This window comes from Seriola lalandi, unplaced genomic scaffold (assembly GCF_002814215.2).
Source record: "Seriola lalandi dorsalis isolate HSWRI2012SDOR001 ecotype SW California unplaced genomic scaffold, Sedor1 jcf7180002054901, whole genome shotgun sequence".
NCBI classification, from domain to species: domain Eukaryota; kingdom Metazoa; phylum Chordata; class Actinopteri; order Carangiformes; family Carangidae; genus Seriola; species Seriola lalandi.
In genome coordinates, this window is record NW_019525453.1 from 958,609 (window position 1) to 973,957 (window position 15,349).

The 15,349-nt window shown below is 39.7% G+C and overlaps 1 protein-coding gene across 3 annotated transcripts in view; it reads left to right on the top strand.

Moving 5' to 3' along the window:
- The window catches only part of akap7 (A kinase (PRKA) anchor protein 7), a 43,058-nt gene that overhangs the window by 9,790 nt on the left and 17,919 nt on the right, over positions 1-15,349 (top strand). For all 3 annotated transcript variants that reach the window (XM_023430040.2, XM_023430042.2, XM_023430041.2), the window contains exons 8-9: positions 340-386; positions 869-969. In XM_023430040.2, coding sequence (XP_023285808.1) covers positions 340-386; positions 869-969 — 148 coding nt within the window. The remainder of the gene's footprint in view (positions 1-339; positions 387-868; positions 970-15,349) is intronic.

The window sequence follows — 15,349 nt, forward strand, 5'->3', positions numbered from 1 at the left end:
GGGGGGGGGGGGGGGGTGTTATGGTGTGAATGGGGGAGTGGGTATGAAATTGAAAAAGATATAAATAAAAGAGAGGAGGGCAGTTAAGGGTGGAGAGGACAGAAAGATAAGCAGAGACGAGCAGTGGTCAGGAGGGGAGAGACAGAGGAAGGATAGCATCTATCTTCTTTTTTTTTTTTTTTCCTTTGACACCTGATGACATCTTATCCTGCCTGGCGCCTGCTGGGCTGCTTTTCTGTCCTCCCCTAATCTGTCTTTTGTGTGTGTCAAGAATGATTGTGCATGTCCTAAGAAGTGTGATAAACATGACATAAACAGCATTTTCCCTGTGTCTCATAGGGTATAAAGCGTGTGGACCCAGCCCTTTACTCCAACTATACTAACAAGTAGGTGCTTGGTTTTTCATGTAGCTACTTAAGTATTTGGGCGACTAAGTATGCTACCAAATGCAGTGGGACATTGTGTAATGTTTTGTGTCCACACTGCAGACTTGCTATAGATGTAAGCACAACATTTTAGTCAATATATGCATAGTAATAGAAAAGAAATACCATTTCTCTTTTTAGTCAGTTTTGTGACTCACTGGTGTTTTAATATTTCTTTGAATTTCAAATGTATCTGTTTTATTTGAACAGTATCACATTGCATCATCGTTTGTTTCCAGTTTGGTCATTCTTAGGATGTAAATACACATTGGCCAAGTACACTGCTCCATGCAGTTACATTTTGTTGTCAGTTCTAATTTGAGTGACTCACTGCTGTAAAGTGGCTGTAGTGACTGACATGTGCCTGTACTACTTGCTGGAGGCGTAAACACTCTCTCCTGTGTCTTTTATGTTCTCATACTCACTTTGCCTCTGTCACTCAGGTTTTTTGGAGACCAGACGGTGGAGCGGGTGGATCTTTGTTCCATGTTAAAAAAGAAGCAACAAGATGGATATTACCACACTGAGACTTCACTACAACTTGGTTAGTGCACACACAAACAGGGTCATATTGTGTGTGTGTGTGTGTGCGTGTGTGTGTGTAGTGTATCTGCCTATCAGTGCAATATTAACCCACTAGAGGGAGCTGTCTGTTAACACCATAATGTGTTTCTCTGTGTCAGTGGGGCAAAATATACTTGGAGCAAGTTATTTTTGGGGTCATTAATTTTTATTTGTTTTTATTTTTCATCTCTGGCGATGAATTTGAAGGAGAGTCATTCCATTCTATTTGTGTCTTTGTCAATCAGTTGGATGTCAGAAACTTATGAGGCTTTATTTTTAAATGGTATTTTTCATACCAGTAAAAAAAAAGGTTGGAGTGCTGGTTTTATGACTGGGGGAGACATATTTTTGAGTAGGTTTATGTAACACCATCAAACTTAGCAGAAGCTAAAAGAGAGGCAAACAGGCCTAATCAAACACTGTGGGGATACTCAAGCTCATTTCCATTTTAACATTACCACCATGCTGGTTCTTTCAAAAGTTGGCACTGTGGTGAAAAAGCAGCTTTAATGGCTACTGAATAAATTTAATGATGGGCATTGAGATGTTTCAGTAATGGATTCAAATGTTTTAACACTTGATGTAAGTGGGACATGTATGCATATCCTTTAATGTACATTTTCTGATGTGTAGCAGTGAAGTGTCAAGAAAAAGTTAAGTTTTTATTACAATTTGATATGGACTTCGTGGATTTGTTCTGACTCTATTGTTACTGTGTTGGCAGAAGCACACACATACTTGTTGTCTTGGTCTAGAGTTGTAGAGTTTTTAAATGAATAGAGGAAGTGCTCAGATCAGTGAGACTCCCTGCACTGTCGTTTAAAATGTGGCAGAAATTAGATCAGAAGATTTCAGAATTACATCAGAAGATTTCTGTATTGTGTCTTTTGTGTTGCCTTGTTATTGAGCTTGTAAAAGACCTGTTATGGAGCAGTTTAGAGTATGTTACTGTGTAGTCTAACATGAACTGGAGATGGCGCTGTTGACCACTGTGGGACTTGGGAGGTAGCCACACAGGCAATATCTTTGTGCTCCTGGTGTCGAGCTAATGCTGGAGCCGTGTAACAGCATGCTAGGAGCTGACAGGGAATTTGATCTATGTAAGAAAACAAACTTATGGAGGATTATCACATGTATGTATCTGATTTGTATGTTCACTGATAAAACAACTTGTCCATAATCACATATTGAGCAGCCACTTTTTGTTAAGCATCATCTGATCCCAAACAGCCTATTACTTCTGAAATATCTTGGAAGTATTGTAACATGTTGATTAGAAGCATGAGCGGCAGCTTTTTCAGGGTTGTTTCTCTTTGTAAATATGTTAGAAAATAAGAACCGTGCCATCTGTTTTGTTTTGACAGTAATGACATGAAATCAGTGACTGTATCTGCCCCAGAAAACCCTGACTTGAGAATCCCTGCTTTGAACTACTAAGTAGCATGGTCTGTGATCATATTCAAGCCAGTTGTATGATGATCAAAACCATATAAGCCGACAAACAAACCAAAACACATTTTTTATGCAAGCTGTAGCAAAAAATAATCTCAATGTTTCACTATTATGGCTTAAAATTGGCTTAAATTAAGGTAGACATGTGAATGTGTATTTGTCTTTCAGAGTCACGAATAGCAACATAAATATACATGAATAAATTATAGCATTGTTACCATGGTGTTCTAAGGAGTAGTGTATACCTCTGAGTACACATAAGCACATACAAATGTGCATTGACAGTACGCAGCATATAATGGATTGACAGGGACTCCCCAAGTCCCACTGTCAAGTAGTTACACTAATTGCATTGTTTCTGTGTGCGCGCTGTGTGTGTGTGTGTGTGTGTGTGTATGTGAGAGAGAGAGAGAGAGAGAGAGCTGTCACCATGAGAGGGACTAGGCTGTCACAATGTTTTGTGGATCACTGGGCTGTCTGAGAGAGACAAAGAGCGACAGTGTGTGTGTGTGTGTGTGAGAGACAGAGAGAGCAGGGGGATGTTTACCTCACACTTCTCATCATCAGAAAGCTTGTGTTTTTGTCAAGTGTTTTTCCACAACAATACAGTCGTATTTAAATTGTGAATATGAATTGAGCACGACATTCAGTTCTCTGATATTATAATGCTGTCTGTGAGTGAAGTGACAGGAATTAGGTGTCATCCTAAAGCTTATAAGTTACATAAGCTTTTTAAACTGAGACTGTGTAAATTTCAAAAGAAGAAATATAACAGTCATCCTCTTATATTTAAAACGCTGAATTCATAAAAAATAAACACATCATCGCTCAGTTCAATTCACTTGGTTTTTCCACTACAACCTTTTTGGTGTCTTAGCTTATTGTGGCTAATGTCTGCAACTTTAGATAGATGTTAGTAAGTAACTGACATTACTGAGTCAGTTTGCTAATTTTGACTCTTTACTGCCTGTTACACAATGTTTTAACATGCTTGATTTTTTTATGGTTTACTAACGAAGAAAGTAAACTCACTGTAAATCACCAGGAGATGTTTGTTTCCTGCATGTGGTCCCATTGCACTTTCCCCTCGTCTCAAGAGACATTTGGAAAATGAAAGGAAATTGAATGTGAAATTATTCTTCTACTTGTAAACCCCCAGTGGCTGCTGTTCAGCCAGAGTTGCACAGGTTTGGTTTAAATCTGCCCTTTTAGCTCCTCTTAACTCCTTAATGAAACAATGACTCTCAAAGTCACCACAGGGACATTCATTACGATGAGTAAAATTGCTGATTAGTGTTAAAGTTTTTACTTTCTAAACTGAGCTCTTCATTAAGATTTTCCTTGACCATTAAAGTAACTGAAGCCAGCTGAACTTATAATTTTGTCCCCAGATCATAGAAATAATAAAATCAGCTCCTCTGAGGCATTGGCATGCACACACCATGTTACTTAATCAGTGCAGGATAAATTTAGCCTTCGAGGGGTTACCTTGGACAAGTTGCACTGTCACACATAAGGACTTGCGGTAGCCACAGTTTCACGGCTGTCACAAGACAGAAATTCATAAGGGGAGGCAGGTCAAGGTGTTAAAACACACCAGCAGGACAGACACTGTCACATCCCAATCTGAATAGATTAACCAGATTACTAATTACAACATTGACAACACTTTTTAGATTGATAGATACATCTCTCCTACCTTCTAACTACAATACTTTTACAAACATTACAGAAGACAACCTGTTCAGTGTGACAGACTACCTGTCTCAAGAGGCCAGTTCTTTTTAACTTTCCTTCCACAACGTACCAAATATGAATGTAAAACAGCAACTGAAGGTAACACATTCATCCATTTAAGGACGAATGGTTTGAGAATGGCCAACATCCACACTAGAGCTTGAAGTGTCTGTAATTTGAAGCCAACACGTGAGTGAGGCCACACACTCTCTACTGGAAAGCAATTACTCAGCCAGCACACAGCAGTCTTACTGCTCATTGTAGACAATGATGCAGCGGGGAGTAAACCACTGACTCCTCATCTAACAATTCCACAGATTTGACAAAGAAAATCGCTAATAACTTGAATAATTTTATTTACTGAGCAGATTTATTACATATTGTTAATTTCCACTGTTATTCTTATACCTAAATTACTTATAAATTACTGCATAAAAATAACATCTTCTTTTAGTCATTGTATTCATAATGAAATATACACCTTGTGTTGTTGATGGACATGGAAAAACATAGTTTCATGTATCCTCTAAATTGCACCACTGAGTTTGATACTGCTGTTTACATGATATCATCCTGTCACGCTGTGTAAATTACACCAGAGAAAGCAATGGCTACTGGTTAAACTGAGTCTTGGTGGGTGTATCCTGTCCTATTCCTGTCAGGGTGCCGCTGAGGTTCAGTGTGCTTTCGCTGGTGGTGTGCAGAGGACAGTGTCTGATTTTCTCTGTGTATATGTTAATCCCACAATCCACAGTACAACATAATCCACTACAAGGCCTCTGATACACAATCCAGTAGGGTGTGTTTGTGTGTGGGGATCAGGGAGGAGGACAGAGAATATACAGACGGTGAGAGAAGGGTGAAAAGATGAGACGTGAGTTTTTCTTGGATGTATGTCATCTCCGCATTAAATTTCAGGTGCCAAAACTCTGAGGGAAGCAGTCACTCCTTGAGCAGTAACTTTGTCATAAATACAACAGAAGAGCAACTGTTTTATCTGTTTACAGAAGCTCATGTTGTTTTAACATGAGCAGCAAAATGAACGGTGGTGAGATAAAATTATACAAAGTAACGCTGGATTAGGGCTGCGACCAATGATTATTTTCCGTATTGAATCGGCTGATTGTTTTCCCACAGTCTTGCTTTGATATTCACTTTACCATCATGTGTGACAAAGAAAAGAATCAAATTCTCACATTTGAGTAGCTTTAACCACAAAATATTTGGCATTTTCTCAAAAAAACAAATAAATAAGAAAATATATTATTGAATCCAACATGGAAATGGCAGATTCCCCTGCTAACAATGAAAACTACTATATAAAGAGGCAATAATAGAATGTAAATGGCTACTGCTGAAGAAAATGTCATGCAGAAATACTATCAAAAACAGGGTTTTATGTCATGAAAATCTTAAACCTGCAGCGACTGATTTTCTTGGCCACTTGGATTCAGAAACAAGCTGTGAACACAACATTGACATCATCATCTTATAGGTGATATGGTAAACTTGTGATCCAACAGTTGCTTATTTACACATCCAACAACAATATCATTCATTTTGAGTCGTATTCACAGTATAAGTAGGTCCATATTATTCATTCCCTTTTAGCTCTGTTTTTGGTTGCCGCCTACTCCTGAGGGAAATGTCTGGATCTGTAGCTGCTAAATGCTCCACTATGTTCGCCAGCTAGTTGTTAACTGTGTCTGTCTGCTGCCGGGAGCTGGGCAGGTAGTGTATAGTGGGTTTTTAGAGCTTTTTAGTTGAAAACAGATGCCTGCTGCAGCCAAAAACCACTCCATGAGAGCAGTGAGACTGAACCAAAATTTTCCGTCCACTCAGCTAAAAAACAAACTAAAACTCCCTGTGAACTCCAGAAAGGCGAGGAGAGCTACAGATTCAGGTGCAGGCTCACCATGATTGAGCCATGCTGTAACTGATACATGATACAAAAATAGTGATTATATCCACTTTAATTGTAACTTTACAGTGCAGTACCTGCAAAACTGTGGCTGTGAATAGGGATTACAACTCCTTCCTGCTTTCATCTCGTTTTGCTTTTTGTCTCTTGTCTGTGTACTTAAGAAGAAAGGGCCTGAAATATTGTGTTGCCTGCTCCGCTAATGTTTAGATAGTTGGATGACAGTTAATTACTCAGAACAATGTTGCTTCTCTGTTGGAATGTGATGTTAATGTAAGCAAAACAATGAGTGTGTATATGAGATAGATTGTCCTCATCACTCATCACGTCAATTCAGAAGGTATATGTGACGAATGTTTAAATTGTTTTCGTTGTAGTTAGTCCCACAATATGTTTGCAGCAAGTTGGCATGTGGTGGTCGGTAAGCCAAAGAAATGAGAGTGAAATTTCCAAAATGTCATGGTTCTAGAAACACATCTTTTCATGTTTGTGTTCTTACACACAAAGACAAATGGTCTGTGTGATGTGTAAAGTCAAGTGGAGGTAATACTTTACTGGTAGGTGCACTCTAGCTCCTGTCATGACCTATTGCTATTTACAGTATAGAAAACTCAAACCCACAGCTTTACATACAGAAACACACACATATATATATATAGGCATCAGTATGTACATAAAGAGGACCACACACACAATGCACACCATCACAAATGCATAGCACTCAACCAGAGTAGATGAATGTGGACTGTTGCTCTGTGACCTTTTGGTATTTTATTGAGATAAGGTCACTCACTTCTGTACAGACTGTGCTGCGTGGCTTTTGCAAATAACACAAGTCTTTGGCAGTGCTTAATTTCCAGTCGCCTATCATGAGTGTCAGATGATGCAATTTGCTAATTTGCATGTAAGTGGGCTAATTTCTCTCTGCTCTCTGCTCTGAAATACTGAATCACAAGACTGCAGCACAGGGCCAGAGCTGAGGAGGTAAGGCATTGTTTCACAGTATTCAGGGATTATTAATGCCTGAAATGTAAAATATAGTGTGAAATTACTAAACTGGAGTTAGTTTTTCATACACTTACTGGTTGACACAGGCCACAGCTAAAGATAGTAGGTCAAAAATCAATTACACAAAAATCTGTGTGACAAACTGATTTAAAAATACAATTTTAGTTCAAGCACTCTGTAGTGTAACAGTTAATTCCTTCTTGGGATTCAGCAGGTCAGTTGCATTTTAGCCCTGTTTGTCTAGTAGCAAGAACAACTTTGTTGTACATTGGGAAATAAAAAGAAAAACCTATGATCCTTAAGTATAATGAAGACTCCATCTCCATGTTCCTCATGGAAAGATTAGCTCATCACTACTAATAATTAATGGCATTGGGTAGACTTTAAAACTCCCTCATCCTTCTCCCTCTAATTTATTAGAGGGAGAGAATCTAAATTTCTAATTCATTAGAGAGAACATCTGAATAAGGTCTTTTGTTGTGTATTGTGTATCCATCTCAGACCACAGGAGCATTGCCAAAGTTTGTTTGGTGATAACAGCATGTCATTCAAACAAGACTGAGGCTTAAGTAATTTCAAGTCCTGAAAAGCACCACCAGACATTATTATACAATTGAAGAGAGTACTCTTTGAGGAGAGGAAATATTAATTGAAATCCAGCAGCCAGAAAGCTATTGTTAGATAGAAAAAGCCTTGAGTAAATACACATTGCAACAAAGGAACTCTCACCGGTGGTGCTGGTGTGCCTGATGCAGGATGGTCTGGTAATGTTGCATTCACGTCGTAATGTTTAGGACAAAACATGAACGTCAGCCTCTGTGTTGTGAGAGTCGCAGATATCTCCTACTTGATGAAAAGACCTGTTGAAGTGTCAACAAACCACTGCAGAGCTATCATCATTGGCGTCTAGATCTACAGCATTAATACAATTCATGTAATTTAAAGGAACTATACGCTGGTTGTTTGATTTCACTGGGTAATGAACTGCTACAAATACATACCACTGCCAAAGTTACTAAATTCAGCTATTTCCTTAGGCTTAGTGATCTCTGTCTCCTGTTCAAGTCATGCCAAGAATTTTTGACTATACAAAAGACTAGAGTAGCAACAAGGCCCTGCTAGTGCTTTTCAAATATTGGTAAAAGCAACAACATTAAAGCTTATACATAGTATCCTAGTGTGTTATCTCACGTTGATATCTAAATCTGCATTGAGTAGCGCAAACTAAGCACCTGACAACTTAGTGCTTTCAGTAGTGAATGTTAAGAGGATAGAAGAAGAGCTGCAGTGAGATTAAGTGGATGAGAGGAGACAGGACAGAAGGGAGACAGAGGTGGGCTAGAGAAGCAGCAGCAGTGACTGAGTAGACATGAGGACAGAAGGCTATGTGAGGGAGATCGAAGAGAATAGAGCAAGGAATAAGGGAGATTAAACAAGAACGATAAATGAGTGTGGGAAGAGAAAGGAGAGACAGAGGAGAGGAGAGGGGAAATGACTCGCAGAAGCAGTAGAATTAAACAGATAGTGAGGATGAGAAGAGCCGATAAGGTGGCCAGACAGACGGCAAGAGAAAATTGAGGGTCTGAGTGAAGGTGACATTAAAGAGACGAGCGACTTGAAGTTTGATATTAAAGAGAGGGTGAAGGAGGGGGGGTTGGGGAGGGCATGGGTCAAGCAAATAACAAGTCAGATTGTATGATGGAAAGAAACGGAGAGGAATAATAGTAGAGTACAGTGACAAGCGGAGGAAGATATTGGACGGGGGCTTTAGAGAGAGAGAGAATTGTCTTTCAGGTTTTCTGTGGCGGATGTGATGAGAGTCAAACCCAAACCAACTAAAATATTTTCCTCTATCTGTTTCTCTAACTGTCTGCCTGGCTCTAAATATTTTACTCTAGTGTTGATCAGTTTTAAGACTTATTTAAATCAGTTCTGTCAAACATTTTAACTGAAACTAATTATCCAGGAGACTTTGCTGCAGCACATGAACACTGTAACTTTGAAACAACCAGTTGATCAAGCACCATGTTTGTTTTCATATCTGTACGTCTTCATGAAGTTCAAAATCTTAAAAATAACCCCAAATTACCATGCTCTTTTCTGATTCAAATCTAATCGTCGCAATGATAGGAATAATGCGAACAACCTCACAGACCCACAGCACAGAGCCACAGCAGTGAAGGTAAGAGAAAAATCCCACCACCATATACTGTATGATTGAGTCAGAGAAGCTTTAAAAGATAATTCGGGGGATTTTGAACCTGGGCCTTCCCATGTGTTTGGGTGTAAATGATTGATACGGACAAATATCTTTGCCATCGGTCCAGTACAGAAGAAGCAAGAACAGATTGCCCCTCAACTGCTAAACAGCTGCTGCAATGTAATCAGACGAGGCGTTTGTCAGCATCAAAGTACGTCATTTTACCTTGCAGAACAGGGGAGTTGCTGATCTTCTGCTGCCCTGATCGTTTAGTTTGTGTTTAGTTATTGTGTGACTTTTAGTGCACGAATATGTTTTCTTATCCTTTGCTTAAGTAAAAATTGGGCTAGGGCAATATGCAGGGGGTTTATATTGTTGTATTATGTTGAATGTTTCAATAATTTTTTTTTGTTTGTACTTATATTATTGTCTTTATATATCAGGTGTTTTTCATAATATATGACTATATAAAATTGCAAAACTTAATATAATACAAAATATTAAATATGAAATATACAAAATATTTTCATAGTATAATTTTCTTAAATATTAAAATATTGCATATGGCAGAAATACAAACAGTCCAGGTAAGCAAATAACAATACCACAGTGCAGCCATGTTCATTGTGGAGTGTCACGATGCTCTTTGGCAAACTTCAGCCGTGCAATGTTGTTTTCCCTTTAGTTTACCACTTTCCATCCAACCTTGCACATTGATTTGCATGTGGTAGATTTATGAACAGAGATGTTAATCAGCTCCAATGATTCCTTTAAGCTGTTAGCTGTTACTCTGTTTTTTTTTTTTTTTACCTCATTGAGCATCTGTGTTGTGCCTTTGAAGTCATCTTAGCTGGACGCCCACTTCTAGGAAGAGTATCCACAGAACTAAATTATCCCTATTTATAGAGAGTTTGTCAGACTGTGGACTGATATATATAATATTTTAACTCTTTGAGATGACTCTGTAACCCTTTCAGCTTTATGCAAATCAGCAATTCTTCATCGTAAGTCTTCTGACATCCCTTTTTGCGAGTCATGATTTACATCAGCAGATGATTCTCGTGAATAAGAAAGAAGTGTCTGAGAGTTTTTATGCCCCCATGCCGACAACAGCCAGGGCCGGAGGAATTATGTTTTCGGGTTGTCCATCCATCCGTCCGTCTGTGGGTTGGATTTGGGTGGGTTGGTTTGTAGCTCTATTCTGATCATTAAGTTGGTTTGTAGCCGTACTCTGATTGGTTGATTTGTTGTCACTGAGCTACACTAGAGGGACGACGTGCTTTGTGTGTATTAGAAATAATTCTTACTGTGACAGTGAAATATAATGAACCAGAACAATTCAATACCTTGATAAAAAAGTAATGCTTTTATGCCTCCTCGCCAGCGATGGCCAGATTCATAGGCATTATGTTTTCGAGTTGTCCATCCGCCTGTACGTCCGTCTATCTGACTGTCCGTCTGTCCCATTAGATTTTGGGAGTCAAAGGTCAAAGAGAAAAGGTCAAAGTCACAGTGACCTCACAAAACACAGCTTTGTGACAATGGATGGATAGACAATATTGGACTACAGGCATCTCTCTCTCTCTCTCTCTCTCTCTCTCTCTCTCTCTCTCTCTCTCTCTCTCTCTCTCTCTCTCTCTCTGCATTGTGGGTCTTAAACAATCTTGTACATTAGAGCAATAATCACATTTTCATGGTGAGTTTCATGTTGATAATAGCCCTAATAGTCCTATAAATATTAAATGTAGAAAGATAGAAGATAACTGTTGGATACGCAGTACTTTGTGGCCACACTTGATTAAGTGCGCTTCACCACCACGCCATCACTGAAAAAATTTCAAGTAGAAATGCTAAAATACCAGGCGTGTCACACACAGTCTCAACATTATTCACAACATACACACAGGTGCCTGTTTTTTTTCTTGCACATCACGGTGCGTGCATTGCTTGTTTTTCTGTGTGTGTGCATGTTAGCATGTCTAGAGTAAATTATTCATATAAGTCTTATGATAAGCAGTAAGCCATATCACAAAATCCCTGTTATCTGCAGCATGCAGTTGTCTTCTTCTCTTTGTGTGCATAACCTGTCTTGTGACTAAGTACTGAGGCACCATGGGCCAACCTTCAGCTAAACAAAGTCAACACTGTTGCAGGGTTTTTTCAAGCGTCTCTCTGTCTGCATTGTAAGGCTTAACTGAAAGCATATTTAGTGTGGCTCTTAAGCAGAGACTCACAAACTTGTACATTACAGCATATAACATTATTTTATACCCAGTTGAATAGTGTCTGAAATGTTCTATAGTTGAACTTTCAGAAAAAACAACTGTATTAAATTATCCACAAATTACAGGTTGTTTATAAAAAGACTCCTGGCAGAATTCATGTCTGTGTGTATACAGGGATGATCAGTGTGTGTTCATTAACATATGGGTACAGTATAACTGACGCTCAATAGCAATTGAGCCTCATCAATGACAACACTTAGGCCACACAAATAGCAGTTATCACAGTGTGTGTGTGTGTGTGTGTGTGTGTGTGTGTGTGTGTGTGTGTGTGTGTGTGTGTGTGTGTAAAGTTGCAGCTGTGAGCTGAATGCTGCTGTTGGAGACAGGGCTCCACTGTCTACCCACACAGCTGAGCTCAGTGGATCATGCATCACACACTACAATATATGTGTTGTGTGGGTGTGGCTATTTGCCTTAACATCCCATCTTGCTCTTCACTCACACACTCACACCTCCTTACCTCGTGTTTGTAATCCCCCATTAAATGTGCTTTTGACTAACACTCTGTTGGTTTTTTGCACAAGGAGCTACAAAAAAAAGCATCCCTGAATCTGGTGGCGAGTCATTGTTCTACTCAAGGACCCATCAGCACAGCTGCTGAAGGGGGCTGTTGAAAGGGCTTGAACCAAGGCCTTCTGGTTGATAAGCAGTGCCTCTAATCACCTTGCACCTTGCATCCTGATTTCATCATACAGAGCTCGCACAGCAACAAAATCATGTAAATAGTATCTTGTGAATAATCTTTATTTACATTTAAAATGTATCTGTAATTTGAGTTTTCTTAGACATAGCATTTTATACCTTATATGACCATTTGGGTCCTTCATGACTAAAAATTCTTTTTGAGCATAAGCTCTAGTTGAGTTTTCATGTCAGGAGAGATGGAAGGCAGACCGGTTTTAGCTTTGTGTGCTGATGATAAGTTTGCCTTCAGGGAATGCTGGCTGAGCTGCAGGTAGTTGCAGAGCTTTGCAGTGGAGATGGACTCCAAGTCGCAGATATATATGCATAAGTAACTTTTTGAATAAATTGTATTTCTGGGTGCACTTAAAAAAAAAAAAAATTCCCTTGAGCTACATTTTGCTGCACTACTCTGCTTTTTAAATCCATTTTTAGTCAGTGCAGGAACTTCAGAGAGGCTGATAGTGTGTTTTGTCTCTTCCCACTACCTGAAAGGTCATCAAACTGTAACTCCATTTCACCAATTGTAGAATAATGCTTAATGCAACAGCAATATAAAGTGAAGTAAAACATTTTTTTTTTTTTTTTCCTGTCAGAACAGAGTTTTCGATCAGCTTGAGCAACTCGTGCTGGCGGGCTACACTGAGCTCCGACTGTGAAGACTCATTTGAGATCATTACATCAGAGTGCAGTGCAGTTCAGAGCTGAGTTAGAGCAGGAAAGTCTGCCTTTTATGGCGCCACAATATATATTACATCCAAATTGCTCAGCTAGTCTGATTATGCAACCATTCAGGCGATGCTGACTGAGGCATGGTAATTCATATTAATGACGAGAGAGAGAGTTGAGCAGGGATACCCAGTGTTCAACTGATGTATGGCTGCAAGAAAAGACTCAGTCACTGAGTCACTCACTGTGTAATTCTGTGCTATTCCAGTATTTCGCACAAAGTGTGATGAAACCTGTTTGACATAGTAATAGAAAAAAATCAAATCAATATTTTTATTAATACACAGGCTGAACCTAACAATCATTGTCAGTAATGACAAACCAATTAGTTTATAAGATGTGGGGAAAAAAGTGAAAAAACAGCCCTCACAGGTTGTGTAATAATACAGTTTAACGTGATATAAAACTCCTCACCTTTATAAAGCAAACAAGGCAAGCAAATATGTGTCATTTTAGCTTGCTGAATTGCTCTGTTATTAAGTCTTGCCACATCATTTTCTGTCAATCAACCAAACATTACAGCATTAAAAATATCCTCTACAGATATATCAGCATTTTTCTGGATTTGACAGCAAACTAAGAAGTTGAAAACCACAGTCACCTTTTTAGAGGAGTGTTTTACTTCTATGGACGTGATGAAAAATAAGCCCGAACTGATCCAATGCAGGTGGAATAAAAGAAATAATGGCCTGAACTGGACTCCATCATCAGACTCACTTAGGTTCAGAATGTGAGTCCGAGCTCTACCAATCTGCAGCATCTAATATTCCTTACATTTGAAGCATTCTTTGAGGGCTGCATTATACCAGATAATATGAAATACATTGATTACACATGGGAAACTGCTGATAATCTCCATGTGTCTCCATATTCCCTTGCGCCTCACTTTGGGACATCCATCTTTACTGCTGACCATCGCCTTAACCGTAATCCATACGACCTATATTTAACAATGAATTTTCATTAAAAAATGTTTCTATTCTTTGAGGATATTTGGCCTATGCAAAGAATATTATAGATCTCATAGATAACATAGATACAAGCAGTAGCGGGCTGCAGCTGCCGGCTATTCAACAACCATTATTCAAGATACAGTGACGAGTGTAGGTGGAGCTTGAAGCCCCCCTCCCCCCCTCCACACACACACACTCACACACTCACACACACACAGTAGTGTCTGCCGTCTCCTCATGTATACCGCTCCCTTTTCCTTGTCCATACACTTGCCACACTCTTGAGTGTGCTCACTGTGTCTCTTTCGTGAACACACACTTACTCTGCTGGCTCAAACAGCACACCCTTCCTCCACTGTCCGCATCTAGTTACAAACACACACACACACACACACACACACACACACACACACACACACACACACACACACACACACACACACTTGTTATCTTGTACACATTCACACCTCTCCTCCTTGTGTCCCCACTTAACACACATAAAAAAATGACACTCTTTTTGTGTTTTTGTCCCCTACACACACACACACAAACACACACACAATCCAGCTTTCCTATTCTCTCTTTATCCCTCCCTCTCCCTTCCTCTCTCTCTCTCTCTCTCTCTGACACACACTCACACACCCCTCCTCCCTGTGTCAGTGCAAAGTAGAGCGAGAGCAAGGAGCCACTCGTTCATTTTTTTCATTGTCTCCTGCCGTGCTCCGTCTTCTTCTGGGCTGCACAGACAAAAAGGGAGGGTTTTTTTTTTCATTGCCTCCATCCTCGCCGTGTCTGCCTGTCGTTTGAGGGGGGAGAAAGAGGGACACAAAAGGGAGAAGACAGGGAGATAAAGAGTGGGAGAGACAGGGGAATAAGCAGGACTCTCACTCCATCTGTCTGTCTTAGAACAAGGGGAAAAGGAAAAAGAGGGGTAACAGCAGGGAGAGGGGAACAGGAGGAGAGGGAAGGAGGCGCCATGGGTCAACTGTGCTGCTTCCCTTTCTCCCAAACCGAGGAGAAAATCAGTAAGTGTCTCCTGCTCCTGTCTCCATGCGTGGGTGTGTGTTGTGGAGAGACTGTGTGCATGTAGTGTAGAAATATAATGTGCAGTGTGTGTGTGTGTGTGTGTGTGTCGCTTTGTGTCAGCTGTCTGTGTGTGCACGGCTACATCTGTGATTGTGTGTGTGACCTACAGATGGACAAAGAGTACATGCGTGTAAGAATGTGTGATCATACAGTTCCCTTTGTGTGCAGTCCAATATTGTATATTTGTAGAGTAATGGTCTGGCTTGTGAATTAAGAGCTTCTGCAACAAGATGAAATAGTTAAGAGTGACTGATAAGTCTGCTTACAGGCCTCTTACTGCAGATATCAACTGTGAGGACTAAACTTAA